This window comes from Papaver somniferum, chromosome 4, assembly GCF_003573695.1.
Source record: "Papaver somniferum cultivar HN1 chromosome 4, ASM357369v1, whole genome shotgun sequence".
NCBI classification, from domain to species: Eukaryota; Viridiplantae; Streptophyta; class Magnoliopsida; order Ranunculales; family Papaveraceae; genus Papaver; species Papaver somniferum.
The window spans coordinates 109,702,123-109,717,873 of record NC_039361.1 but is presented as its reverse complement, the minus strand read 5'-3'; the positions used below and the strand labels follow the sequence as shown (position 1 = coordinate 109,717,873).

Below are 15,751 nucleotides of genomic sequence, written 5' to 3'. Positions count from 1 at the left end.
CCTAGTTACCCTGCACATTATCTATTTCTGCTTCGTTACAATATGCTTCAACAGAAATTGGTATCACCCTTTGTTTATCTTATGAAATTGGAATAACATTCAAATATGGAAGTGTCTTCATTATATCTATTTCATGTTCTGGATTCCTTGCAGGTAAAAGTATTAATCAAGGCTTCCATAAATTTGGATATCGGGTGCGAGAGTGTGAGGCTTAGTATGATGGGCATACAAGGAGGAAACCAACTTCCATGATATCATAGGTTTCTACTTCAATTAAGGGGACCTTACAAGGTAAAGATACACTAGATGATTTCTAATGCTTTTTTGGTGGCCCATGATTACATTGCTATAATTCTCTTGTAGTCCTAGTTAATTTTTTTTTCTTTTTTCTCAGTGATTTTCAGATACCTGTTGTGGGGTAGCTTTGTATAAGGCAGTTAGCTTATACACAGGAAAGAATCGATCAACTCTTCTGTGAAACGTCGATTTAAGGATAGATTTAAGTTCAATCGTTCTCTCATAGAAGTATCGACACTAATTCATAATCTTGGAAATGCAAATCTGGGTTATCTTCATGTAAGATTCATTTGGGGGTTTCTTGGAGATTCATCTGCAGAAAACTTCATCAACAACAATGAATCAACTGATTCTTCTGTGAAAGATCGATTCAGGCCTAGATTTAAGTTTAATCGATCTCTCATAGAAGTATTGATAGTGATTCATAATTTTGGAAATGAAAATCTTGGTCATCTTCATCTAAGGTATTTCTCATTCATTCACTCGGGGGTTTAATGATTTTACAAATTGGAGGTTACACACTACTGATTTTGAATGGTACAATTTCTGATGGTGATTATGAACATCTCTATCTTTCAGATTTTATGTTTATTATGTTGCTGTGAATTGTATCCTGTTTTGAGAATGTATTGGTGATTATGAACATCTCAATTGCATGATTTAATACTCCACCAAGTAGTTTTATATGTCAGTTGATAGATGATCTTAAACTCAGACAGTATTTGGTTGTATGATGTCAGCATTGGTGAATAAAACTTGTATTATGTTTTGAGAAGCAGCATCTCAGGAGTCACTGTGATTTGTATTCACTGTCAGATTGTAGAATTAAATTAGGTGTGCATAAGGCTCCACCAAGTAGTGTTCATGTCAATTATGTGCAAGTCGAATACGATGCAACCAACGCAAGCCAATTATTTTTAGTCATGTACTTGACAGAAGATATAAAGATCAAACATATATGGATGTTCATAATTTTTCCCTTTTCCAGATTCTAGATTAAGACTAGGTTTGTATATGCCTCTCTATCAAGTGAATTAGACTGGATAGAAAAACACTAAAAGTGACTTGTTGTTAATATGCATTTGTTTTCAATACATCTTAGTCTTGTACATGATCCAGTTCTTTGATTGTAGTTTTAGTTTCTAGAATACACCCTGCATCTCCAACATTATCGATGCACAATCATTAGACAATATAAATAAGCTGACTTCATCATATTGCATTTAAAAAAGTTACAACCGTTCTGTTCATTCAGTGTTGAGAAACATTTACATGTTCATAAACTTAAACTTACCCATTTACAAGTATTTCACCATCTTACCCACAAAAAATCTAAATATCAAAAAGAAAAAGAAAAAAGAAAAATAAACATAACATTTCCCTGCATTTTCAGTCTCCATTGCCAGAACCAAAAAAGAAAACATGCTTCAGTGACTTACCATTTTCATTAGACCCCTCTCCATTTGAATTCTTCTCTGTACTTTGATAATAGATATTTCTTAACATTATGCATCATTTCCATTTGAGAACTTACCCAAAAATCCACCATCTCTCTACAGAAGAATTCAAATGTCGATAAGGCTTACTCATTGTCATACCCATCACTCGGTATCAGAATCATCAGATTCATCTTCCTCCTCATCAGACCCCTCTTCCTCATCATCATACCCCTCTTCTTCCTCGCCAGACCCCTCTTGCTCCTCATCAAACCACTCTTCCTCCTCGTTTTCATCTGCATCGTCCGCTTCGGAATCGGTCTTTTGGGCCAACACTGCATCATTAATCCCAAATCTCCCATCTTCGCGAAAATCCTCAATCTTCACTCTTTGAGCAGATTCTGTATCACTTCGGTACCCAAAAAAAGCAGCAGGCTCTTCATCTTCGGAAGCATCACTGTCATTTTTTTTCTTCATTACTGCCCTTTCAGCCAACCTCATCTTTTTAGCATGCACTTTCCAGAACTTCTCCTCCTCTTCTTCATCTTTGAAAAGATCAAAACGACGCTTGTTTTGCAAAATTTGTACCGGTTTTTCAACTGGTTTCTCTTTTTCAACCGGTTTCTCTTCTGCTTTGATTACATCCACTGCAACATGCATCTCTTCCCAGAGTGTAACGACTTCAATATCATATAACAAGTCATTTACTCTCTTGTTTACCTTCTCCAGATCATCCTTGGTCATCTGCCCAATCATCTGCATAGTGGCTGATAGCCTTTCACGTCTTTATTTCTCTTATAACTCTTTCAATAGTTGCTCTTCAGTCATGTACCCTTTCTTCTGTGTTGATCATCATCACCAGCCATTTTGATTGATTTGATTTGATTGATTTGATTGAGAAAATTCAGAAAACAGTAATCTCCCTCTACAAATTCTCTCTTTGAATTTTTTTGCTCCCGACCCTTTGGTTTCCCTATTAATCCCTTTAGTTTCCCTGTTTATTCTCTCTCAGTAATAAATAAACTATATTCTTGTAGGGTTACGGCTATTCCCAAGAGAAAGCTTTAATCGAACACGTACCCTAGTCTAATTGGCACCTATTCTAACCCACAATGTCATAATGACGTGATAAACCTCGGTAAAATGGCATTTTGGTTAATTAAAGTGCTTTAACGAAAAAAGAAAAAAAAAATATTTCCTTCTCTTACTTGCGCGGGAGAAAGACTTGAAGAGGCGAAATAGAGAAACCCTAGGTAAGGGATTCTTTCTTTCTCTTATTAGATTAAATTCAAACTTACTTGTTTAATTTCATGAATGGGGGATGTTTTTATTTTATTAATTTGAAATTACTATTGCTAGGGTTTCGGGTATATACCTTTCCCAAATCTAAAATCCTTTTCTACCGTATTATGTAAACCTAGGGTTCTGTCAATTTTAAGAGTTTTTTATGATCTTGGCTGTGATTCTATATCTTAGTAAGAATTTTAAGAGTTTTTTATTGTCAGGATTTCTTTTGTTTTGTTCAGGTCTTTTATATTTTTATGATCATAAACCAATTTAGGTCTTTCATATCTTAGTAGTAATTGGTTGAAACAATTGATGTTTTGTGTGATTTTTGTGACGGAAATTATGGAATTTGGTTTAGATTGAGTTAATTTTTGTTACTAGTGGATGTTAATGGATTTAGGAATTAGCTTTTGTTGCTGTAAGGAGTAAAAGTTACATTGTAGATTAGGTCGGCATTGTTATATAGCTGGAAAGGAGAATCTGTTACTGTATTTCATCGATTTTGTTTTTCTTCACTTCGCAACGGTGTTCTATCATGCTAAGCAATTGGTTTAACAGGGAAGAAGGTGTATTTGAAACTCCGCGTTCGACAAGCAACGCACATGCACTCCACTTGTAGCCTATTAAAGAACCTACTCATTCCCTACCTCCACATACAACAAATGGCATCGTTTGACTCCGCGGAAGATTTGGCAATCACCAAAGCATGGGCAGCCGAAAGTCGAGTTATAGATCGCTCCGCGACCGAGACCCTTTGGGCGAAGATACATAACAAATTTAGCCAAAATTTTGGGAACCCGAAAATAAGAAGTGTTCAACAAATCAAGGATAGGCACAACATCATCCTAGATGCGGTAGCTGGGTTTTTTAAAATCAAACACCGGATCTGGCACGCAAGCCACCTGAGCTTGTCCCCTCTACAACTTGTACGTATCTTTATGGTTTATTCAGCACAATACTTTTTTCAATTTATATGTAACCAAATAAGTTTGTGTGTTTTTTTTGTAGCACGAAGCCATTAAAGCGCGCTACTTAGAGGAAAAGGGGGAAGCATTCACATTTGATGAAATCGTTTACTTCATAATATTCATATTTTCGGAGTACCACCAGCTACGGAGTACCACCAGAACTCAATGGTGGGTGAATTGGACTCCATACTCTTATTTGGTTTCCAGATAGCAAAGGCCAATTCTCTGTTAAAAGTGTCTATAATGTGTTGTCTAGTGCATCTAATACTTTTACAGGTATTAATTCTGTTTCTCCACGGGTATGGAAAGCTTTGTGGAAGTTAAATTATTTGTTTGGAAGTGCTTAACAGATATAGTCCCAACAAGAGATAAACTAGCTAAATATGGAAATGATCTTGAATTGCATTGCAGTTTGTGTAATCATCCTGTGGAATCCAGTAATCACCTATTCCTTGAATGTGGTTATGCTAGATATATTTGTTTGGTTTTAAATATCAATGTTAGTAATATTATGGTACAACATTGTTCATTTAGGAGCTAGATTATCTCTTGGTTTTCTGCAGGAAATAATATTACCTTTGGTGCAGGACATTTGAAGCATCAGTTTGGACTATTTGATGTTCAAAGATTTTTCAGAACATAACTCCAAATAGGACAATGTCAATAGATGGCATTAATAAACTTGTGCCTCCTGGAACTAATCTTGTTTCTTCTACTAATGGGGTTGTGCATCCGCTAAGATGGAAACCTCCTGATAATGTTTAAAAATTTTGAAGCTTCTTTTAAGTCAGATTCATTACAAGGTGGAATAGGGCTAATACTGAGGAATTGTGCAGGTAGATGCATTCGGGTGCAAGGACAATGCTTCAATGGAAGAATGAATATAGGAGTCAAAGCTGAGGAGCTGGAATGTAAGGCTATGTTGGCAGCTGTTACTCTGGCACAAACTTTAATCATGTTATCTTTGAATCAGATTGTCAAAGTTTAATAAAATCCATCAATGATCAAACCTATTATGTTAATTGGATAAATCAAGCTTTGGTTTTAGATATTAATTCTAATTGGACAGAGTAGTGTGTTTTAGTTCACTTAATTCTAATTGGGGCCATAGCTTCTTCCAGTTCTTACGATTTTTTTTTCAACTGCACCCACACGTACTCCACTTTATACAAAGATAGTTTTTCTACTCTAGTACCGTTATAACAACTGAAGCACCACGTACTCCGCTTTTTACCTATCATTTGGAAAAAAAAATTTGATTCATTTTGATTTATTTTCTGCATTCGGGTACAAACAAAAAAAATCTTCAGGATGGAATGAATATTCGTTGCATCTTTTAGAGCCATCAAAGCAGAACATTATGCAGCAGGATAACAAGATTTGACTGAGAAAATTCTAAACATAGAATGTGTAGCATGCAAATTGAAGGATCTTTACCTTCCTATTTTACCAAATTATTTACGATATACACTTAAATATTTTGCCAAATTATTTATTAGTAAAGATATTGCCAAATCTCCATTTACCCTCTGTGTTCATCTCTCTCGTCTTAAATCATTTCATGTTTCTTCTCTTAAATCTTCTAACCTCCCCTTAGAAAACAAAACAAGTTGTTTACTTTGATCATCTGATTCGTCTCCTGGATAAACCATATATTCCCCTATCAGTTTTGCTTTGCGGATTAATCGGATCGACCGTGTAAGTAATTATTTTTAGTACTGTTTTGTTAACTGAGATTGTAACTCTAATGGTCATACTAGAGTAAATATTGTCTTCACATCCAACTGTATGTAGGTAGATAACCTCTTATTATTTGTATGATTCATATACGATAACTGGACTCACATTGTGATATGTGATTACTCTTTGTGACAAGTTTTATTATTTCGTAGTTTTATTCGGACCACTAACATTTTCACGAGATGTTGACAAGTTTTTTCTCCGTCCAGGTATCTGAGAATTGATAATGGATCCTAGAGTAATGGATAAATCTTGAATGTATATCGATAGAATCGAACGGTGTTATCAAGACGGAGTCGATGCATTTATAAAGTTTGCTACGCATACATACCAACAGGATATTGCGAATGGGAAACGGAAACCATACGACAATAGCAAAGTTAAGTTACTATGTCCATGTGCGAAATGTCTCAACCTCTATGTCCATGTGTGAAATGTCCATGTGTGAAACCATACGACAAGGGCAAATTCAATGGTGGGTGAATTGGACTCCATACTCTTATTTGGCTTCCAGATAGCAAAGGCCAATTCTCTGTTAAGAGTGTCTATAATGTGTTGTCTAATACATCTAATACTTTTACAGGTACTAATTCTTTTTCTCCACAGGTATGGAAAGCTTTGTGGAAGTTAAATTATTTGTTTGGAAGTGCTTAAAAGATATAGTCCCAACAAGAGATAAACTAGCTAAATATGGAAATGATATTTAATTGCATTGCAGTTTGTGTAATCATCCTGTGGAATCCAGTAATCACCTATTCCTTGAATGTGGTTATGCTAGATCTATTTGTTTGGTTTTAAATATCAATGTTAGTAATATTATGGTACAACATTGTTCATTTAGGAGCTAGATTATCTCTTGGTTTTCTGCAGGAAATAATATTACCTTTGGTGCAGGACATTTGAAGCATCAGTTTGGACTATTTGATGTTCAAAGATTTTTCAGAACATAACTCCAAATAGGACAATGTCAATAGATGGCATTAATAAACTTGTGCCTCCTGGAACTAATCTTGTTTCTTCTACTAATGGGGTTGTGCAGCCGCTAAGATGGAAACCTCCTGATAATGTTTACAAATTTTGAAGCTTCTTTTAAGTCAGATTCATTACAAGGTGGAATAGGGATAATACTGAGGAATTGTGTAGGTAGATGCATTCGGGTGCAAGGACAATGCTTCAATGGAGGAATGAAGATAGGAGTCAAAGCTGAGGAGCTTGAATGTAAGGCTATGTTGGCAGCTGTTACTCTGGCACAAACTTTAATCATGTTATCGTTGAATCAGATTGTCAAACTTTAATAAAATCCATCAATGATCAAACCTATTATGTTAATTGGATAAATCAAGCTTTGGTTTTTAGATATTAATTCTAATTGGACAGAGTAGTGTGTTTTAGTTCACTTAATTCTAATTGGGGCCATAGCTTCTTCCAGTTCTTACGATTGTTTTTTTCAACTGCACCCACACGTACTCCACTTTATACAAAGATAGTTTTTTACTCTAGTACCGTCATAACAACTGAAGCACCACGTACTCCGATTTTTACCTATCATTTGGAATTTTTTTTTGATTCATTTTGATTTATTTTCTGCATTCGGGTACAAACAAAAAAAATCTTCAGGATGGAATGAATATTCATTGCATCTTTTAGAGCCGTCAAAGCAGAAAATTATGCAGCAGGATAACAAGATTTGACTGAGAAAATTCTAAACATAGAATGTGTAGCATGCAAATTGAAGGATCTTTACCTTCCTATTTTACCAAATTATTTACGATATACACTTAAATATTTTTCCAAATTATTTATTAGTAAAGATATTGCCAAATCTCCATTTACCCTCTGTGTTCATCTCTCTCGTCTTAAATCATTTCATGTTTCTGCTCTTAAATCTTCTAACCTCCCCCTAGAAAACAAAACAAGTTGTTTACTTTGATCATCTGATTCGTCTCCTGGATAAACCATATATTCCCCTGTCAGTTTTGCTTTGCGGATTAATCGGATCGACCGTGTAAGTAATTATTTTTAGTACTGTTTTGTTAACTGAGATTGTAACTCTAATGGCCATACTAGAGTAAATATTGTCTTCACATGCAACTGTGTGTAGGTAGATAACCTCTGATTATTTGTATGATTCATATACGATAACTGAACTCACATTGTGATATGTGATTACTCTTTGTGACAAGTTTTATTATTTCGTAGTTTTATTCGGACCACTAACATTTTCACGAGATGTTGACAAGTTTTTTCTTCCAGGATATTGCGAATGGGAAACGGAAACCATACGACAAGGGCAAAGTTAAGTTTCTATGTACATGTGTGAAATGTCTCAACCTTTTCAAAGGATTCTGAGAAGATGCAACGGATACTCAAAGATGCTGGGAAACCCCTATACGAAGGATGTGCGGATTTTACAAATATATCTGCAATGTGTTAACTGTTTAACTTGAAGAGCAAGCACGGAGCTTCCGATAAGTTCTTTAATGAACTTCTACACTGTTAAAATCCATGCTACCTCCAGGAAATGAGATGATGAAAAGTACATATGAAGCTAAGAAGGTGATGAGATATTTGGGTTCATGTTACGAAAATATACATGTATGCATCAATGACTGCATTCTCTATAGGAAGAATTATGAGGATCACATCAAGTGTTCCACCTGTGGGGAATCAAGATGGAAAGTTGACGACACCACCCAAGAGGTTCATGAAAAAACTCCGACAAAAGTCTTGTGGTATTTCCCAATTATCCCAAGACTGAAACGGCTATTTCAATCAAAGAGAATTATCGAATATTTATTGTGGCACGACACCTGAAAGAAAGAAGAGGGTGTTTTAAAGCATCCGGCGGACTCACCAGCATGGAAAAATATAGACGAAAGATATCCCGTAATTCGTGATGATCCTCGAAATCTGCGGCTAGGCATTTCGGCTGACGGCGTTGACGTAAACAAAGGCATGCAAAAACAGCACAGTGTGTGGCCAATTCTTACAATGATTTACAACCTTCCGCCAGAGTTGTGTATGAAGATAAAGTTCCCCATGTTGTCGTTAATTATCGATGGGGGGACTTATAAGGACATTGATGTTATGTTAGAACCGTTTGCTGAGGATCTCAAGGAATTGTTTGAGGGAGTCGAATGTTTTGATGCGCTGAAACAAGAGATGTTTACTCTACGTGCGGTTGTTTTATGGACAATAAATGATTACCCGGCTCTCGGTACACTGTGTGGTTGCCCCTACCAGGGACGAGACACCTGTAAGGTGTATGGGAGAAATACTTACTATGTCAGGCTAAAACATTGTAAAAAATAGGTTTATACCGGGCATAGAAGCTACCTACCATACAATCATCCATTCAGAAGTCAAATGGGGTTCAACGGAAAAGAAGAAAATGAAAAGGCTCCGGAACTTATGACCCCGTCATAAATATACAATGAGGTAAAGTCTATAAAGAATAAATGGGGAAAGGTACGGAAGAACATTGTGGTGGAATTCGTGCAGGATAACCCTGGAAGAGGTGGAAAGATGAAGAGAATCAAAAAGACCATCGACCCAAAAAAGGGGAAGGGGAAGGAGACCGAAAGGCCCTACTGGAAAAAGTTCAATATATGGCTCAGGCTCCTCCCCTACTGGCGGTATCATGTTGTACACCATTGCATAGATTTCATGCACGTCGAAAAGAATGTATGCGAGAGTATCGTTGGTACATTGTTGAACCATGAATTTAAGTCGAAAGACCACCTTGCTGCTCGAATGGACCTGAAGGAGATGGGTTTTAGAGACGAGTTGCAACCTCGGGAAAATGGCAAAGGGGGATATATACTAAAGGCAACATGTCACTCATTAATCACGGAGGAAAAGGACAAGTTCTGTGCAACATTATCCGAGATAAAGGTTCCACAAGGGTATTGTTCAAACTTTTCAACCCTGGTGAATCGGAAAGATCGAAAGCTTATCGGACTAAAATCCCATGATTATCACATGCTAATGCAGCATTTTTTTCCCATTGCGATTAAATCAATTATGCCGCAGCCAACAAGATATGCTATTATCAGGTTTTGTTTCTTTTTCAGGGCAATATCTAGCAAAGAAATCAAGGTGGAAAAGCTAGAAAAATTGCAGTCGGATCTCGTTGTGACGTTGTGCTTGCTCGAGAAATACTTTCCTTCATCCTTTTTCGACATCATGGTTCATTTAACTGTGCATCTTACCAGGGAAGTGCAAATTTGTGGTCCTGTATTCTTTCGATGGATGTATCCATTTGAAAGGTGCATGAAGGTCATTAAAGGGCATGTGTGAAACATAAACAAACCTGGAGGAAGCATTGCTAAAGGGAACCTTGCGGAAGAGACAATTGAGGTTATCAGTGAGCACCAACGAAGCATGAATGATACAATCGGAATTCCACCAGACAAACTCAACACATCTGACACTGGCGAAGATTCTTATTCTTTCAGGGGAAAACCAATGTCAAATCCTAAGTTTCCTCGTGTTGATAAGGATATGTTTGATAACCTCATTTTTTATTTAGTTTTTGATTATGTGTCCGAATTTCTGTAAAGATAATAATATTAATCATTGCACTGTCCAGCCGACACCGAATTTTTTGAAGGATAAATATCTTGGTATGACTGATAGACAACTAGATCAAAAACATCGTGAAGAGTTCGCCAAATGGTTACAAAAAGTGGTAAGAGTTTGCAGAAAATGTCACTCTTGCTATATGTAACTTTTGCGTTGAGACGGAGGCTAATCCTTATAATGTATTTCAGGTTGAGAGTGAGTGGGAAGACTCTAGGGAAAACTTCAATCAGGACTTAAGGTGGCTATCAATCCCACCGAATGCACAAGTAGAGACATACGAAGCATATCACATCAATGTATACCTATTTCACACAAAATCTCATGATGGTTCTGTTAAACAGAATAGCGGGGTTTACGTACAGGCAACTGACACGCACATTATAAAAACGGGGATTACCCTTAATCTGGCGGGTTATTATGGTGTTTTACAAGAGATATGGGTGTTGACATATCATGGGCTGAAAATGCCACTTTTCAGGTGTAAATGGGTTACCAAAGCAGGGGTCTCAAAAGACAAACTTGGCTACATTTTTGGTTGAGCTTGATAAGTTGGGACTCCAGGATGATCCTTTCATTGTAGCCTCCCAAGCTAAGCAGGTATTTTATGTACCAGACCAGGAAAATAAAAAAAAGTCTATTGTATTAGGTGCACCTACCCAAAGCTGGAAATATGCTGGTGATGAAGTCGACGAGGAATTCAGTACGACAGTTATTTGTCGGAATGAGTATAAATTGCCGAATATAGATAAACTTGACATGCATCCAGGGATGATTACTATCGGGACGACATTAAGGGTAGAAATGCAAGGAAAGCACCAACACCAGCACCAGCACCAACAACAGTCCCTGCTTCTCAAACGAATGCATCTGAGCAACCATTTCCAAGGACTAAGCGAGGCAGGTGATAGAATGTAGTTGTTTGTGTTTGCTAATACATGAATGATTAGGTTGGAACATTTTTTGGTTTTTGTTTAAGGAACTGGTTAGTGTAAATTATATACTCTTAGCCTTTGTTTTTGGTTTTGGGTTATACTATTTTGGTAATGATGATCATCAAGGTACTGAATTTGGTACAAATTTAAGTCAACAGTTTGGAATTTCCTGTTAACTGGAGAATGAATGTATGGATTGTTGAAAAAAATTGATTCTTAAATCAAGGTGGGGTTTGTATGCAGATGGGTTTTAGAAATGTTGGATGAATTTGGATTTGGCTATACTGATTGTTGAATTAATATTCTGTCATGTTAGGATTAATAGTAATAGTATTAGGCTTGCACATATATTTTCTTTTAGAATTGGGCCTAAAATAGTCTTTTAGGATCAGCTTTCATCTGAGTGGGTATGCTGTGAAGAGGCCTTTGAATCAGATGGTCAAAAAAATTCCCCCCATGCTGAATAGAGACTTCAGGCGGGTCAAGATTCACGGGTAATATCCATTGATTTTTATACAGGGTCCGACCCGCATTTGTGGTCAATTTATGAGCACCAAGTGTTTGTTTCCGCTGGGCATGAGCCAATGAGATGAAGTTGCTTTTGCTAGGCCAAAGAGAGTAGACAGTAGTAGGCTTGCCAAATTGTTTCATCATGCAAGTCCAATCTCTAGGAGTATATGATTGACGGTTGTGATTTGTAGACCGTTGCTCTTCCCAGACCGAATAAAAATATAGAGAGAAGCAGTTCTTTCAGTTTCTCAGTCAGTTTTCCCATAGAAGAACCAAACAACCTTTTTAGTTTTTTATGTCGAGTAGCATTCCAAGGAAAAAACAGCCTTTGATTACTAGTGAAATATATGGAGGGAGAAAACCGATCCATTGAAGGAGGAGTTCAAGGAGAACCAAAGAGCGCCAAATTGATTCAGCCCAAGCAACAGGTAAGTGATTTTGCAATTCCAAAGGAATTTGGTATTTATTGTATTTTTAACTAGATGATTGTGAATATAGGTATTGATTTTGAATAAAACTTGTGTGATGTTGCATAAAAATTCGAGAATGGGGCTACAAAAGTGAGTGGATCTGCTCCCAGAACTTGTAATTGTAGGAAGCATGGCTATTCTGGAGGAAATATTGCAAATGAGAGTTTTGTAAGTGGTGGTGAACGACATGAAGTAGCAGGGGAAGGTGTGCAACAACACCAATTCCTGAAGATGCCAAAGCGCAGATACATGAGAATGATTCCCTCCCTCTCCCTGTTGGTGCTCTCAGCTTTTCTAATTTGTCCATGCTTGCTCCTGAGATTCGAAAAATGGCTGCAGATGTTGCAGGGATATCCAGGGCAGGCCTTGGAGAGATTACTCAGCCCCATGAAGTACCAGTAAGTGATCCTTTGCCCGCTGGGGTTAGTTCTAGAGCTTTTGCCCGAGTACCTAGAGCTGCTGCAACCAGACCTGCAAAGAAAGCTGCAAGTGCATCTGGAAATGCATCTGGAGATGCTAAAGATATCTAGCCAGGTAGGTTTTAAGGCATGCCTCTGAGTGAAGTGAGCATTATAATGAAGACTTAAATCAACAATTATAGAAATGCAGGTGTTAAACTGATTATGGTAATTACCTAAATTATGAGACAATATTGTGGTATGTGAAGTTAAAGTTGGTTTTCTTGTTTTTTTTCTTGAAGAAATTGAACATGATGTTAAGGTTAATAAATAAAATTGTGCACTGCTTTCCATAGTAGATTAGAAAAGATTAAAAATAAGACCAGTAGGTAGAAATGTTAAACTTAACATGAATGATATATGTAACATAAGTATAATATCTTCTCCTGAAGGGGGGAATTATTATAATATGATTTAGGGGATGTAATATAGTACTAGAGTTGAGAAGTGACTTACCTTCAAAGAGCTGAGACATGGTTATGGAGAGATTCATACCAGAGATTAGAGTGGAATTTTCCAAGTATTTCCCCCATTTGATCAGATGCCTAGAAAGTCTCAGAGAGAAGGGAAGGATTTGTTGTAGAGAGTAGTTATAGTCAGCCTTTAATCCACAGCCAGCCTTAGGATCAAAGTTAGAGCATCGTTCTAGACGAGGTATCTTCAGAAGATCAGCATTGGTGCGTAGAGAATAGGCATAATCATAATTAGATTGGGTTTTGATTTTCCATATCTTGAATTGCAGGGGGAAAAAATTCTTTGGTTCATTGCAATTGAAAGAAATTCTGTTTCTAAGATCAACTAAGACAACTTCAGTAGATTGAACATTGATACTGACATTGTGGTGAGAGATTTCCATGGAAGGGGAGTGACCAGCTTCCAAGTTAGAGTAACTAGTGATTTGGGTGTAATTTTCGTTTCCTGTGCTGTAAGTGATGCTAGTTATGCTTGTGACTCTTGTGACTCTTGTAATGCTAGTGATGTTGATAGTGATGCCAGAGTTTCTTGTGATTCTTGCGATGAGAGTGAACTGTGTATCATTAGTGAGGTGAATACAATTGCAATTGCAATTATTTTGGTGATTTAAATGATCCATCGAACCAAAAATAAGAGAAGAATTAAGATTTCGTGTCTAAAGATGGGTAGCTTGGTGGATTGATACGTTACCTTACTCCTTCGAGGTCATGCGTTCGAATATGGACAAAATCTTTTTCTCTGAGAGATCCTTTTCTTTGTTCATGTTTTCAGAATTTCTTTGTTCATCTACAGATCTTTGTTATTTCTTACTACCCTCATAAACAGAAAATCATTGCAAATAATATTGATTCCAATAAAAACAAGTACAAACTTTACTCAAACATCCTTGAAATAAACAACAACCAATTCACAAAAAGCTACATTAAGATTTTCCAAGTTTCAGTTCAGCATTACATCCAGATTTGATCAGTTAATTTTCAAACAACCAGTCTCAAAATACCAAAATATCAAACCAGAAGCTGAATTCCACTTTACTTGTTCCCAAATTCTAGCAAACATTGTAACATAACTGAAAAAAACATAACCACTTCAAACCTTACATCTTTAAACCAAAAAAGTTTCCTGCATAACTCCATCTTTTCAATTCAACACCACCAAAAAAGGAAGAAAGACGACCGAATTTACAACCGAAAACAGAAGAAGAAGCTTCACACCATCTGCACCAACATCAAAAAAGGAAGGAAGAAAAAAAATTACCAGAAAAACTGTTTTGTTAAAAACTTGTTGATCGTTTTCAAGCTTTTTTTCAAAGCCTTAAAAACTAGCTTTTCCTGGTAATTCTAAAGAGATTACCACCAATCATCTTTGTCAGTATCCCATCCTTCATCTTCATAATGTTCACCATCATCACTGTCTTCATCTTCTCCATCCTCGTCACTCTCAGTTTCCTCATCATCTACCATGGCAATTCGTCCGCTTACCCTTACCTTGCTTGGATCACCTTCACTCATGGTGCGTGCAAAGATTTTTGGATTGGCAAGTTCATACTCGAATCGGCTCTTCAATCTCCCATCATGATAAGAATCCATCTTGCGTTTATCCTCTGCAGCATCAGAATCAAGGTCACCGGTGTTCACTTCCTCCACACCATATTCAAATCCATCAGAAGCCTCAGAATCACTCTCTGTCGCACTTCCATATCTTGGGGATTTGGCATGCCTCTCTGCCTTTTCCTCATCTTTTCTACTTTTCCATTCTAAGAATTTGGGTAGCCATGCAGTGTAGAGAGCCTCGATTCTTCGCTCTTTTCGGATACGAGCAGCTTCTTCTTCTGTTTGACGTAATAGCTCTTGAACACGACGATCAATCTCTGATTGTGCTTCATCTCTCAATTTCTGCAACTCAATCACACTCAAAGAAGGGAGAAGTGATTTGGCTTGGGAATATTCAAGCGTTTCTGGTGGAACAATGGGATGATTATCATCAGAGTTTGATGGATGTTGGCCAGGAAAATCTGCCATTCTCTCAAACTACTTTGCTAAACCTAAACTTTTCCTCTTCTGTAGAAAATTACCTTGAAAATATTAACCCCTCTTCTAATTACCCCCTTAATTAAATACCCATTTGAGTCTATTCATGTCTCGTTGTTTACCACGCCCATTCAAAGCCATGCCCCTTCAAGACCTATTTTCAACACATAATCCTCATTAATGCCTTTACTTCTCTCAGAATTGCTATTAAGGGAGGTGTTGGTAGGTCACCAAACTTTGAGATCGCTATTTGGGCTCTAATTGACATTTTTTGTTTTATGCAGACTAAAGATGGGAAGCTTGATGGATTGATATGTTACCTAACTCCTTCGAGGTCATGCGTTCGAATATGGGCAAAAGATTTTTATTAATTTTTCAAAACGAATGGCATGTCTATAGAACGCACACTATGGACACACATATAATAGCGTGTCCAAAAAAGGAACTTTTTGGACACACTTTGAATTCGGCGTGTTTATTAAAATGTTGAGTAGTTGAACTAGTCTAGTTTTTTCAAGACACTAATTGTAAACATCTAAAGGTGGGCAGCTCGGTGGATTGATAC

At 36.9% G+C, this 15,751-nt stretch overlaps 1 protein-coding gene across 1 annotated transcript; it reads right to left on the bottom strand.

The window, feature by feature from the left end:
* Positions 1–14,505: 14,505 nt before the first annotated feature.
* On the bottom strand, positions 14,506–15,177 carry LOC113272993 (protein bfr2-like). Its single transcript, XM_026522768.1, has one exon. It carries the CDS (start codon positions 15,175–15,177, stop codon positions 14,506–14,508), a length of 672 nt encoding a protein of 223 aa, XP_026378553.1.
* Between the last annotated feature and the right edge of the window lie 574 nt (positions 15,178–15,751).

Coding starts and splice junctions, on each gene's coding strand:
- LOC113272993 (XM_026522768.1), bottom strand. CDS start 15,177: ATGGCAGATTTTCCTGGCCAACATCCATCAAACTCTGATGATAATCAT.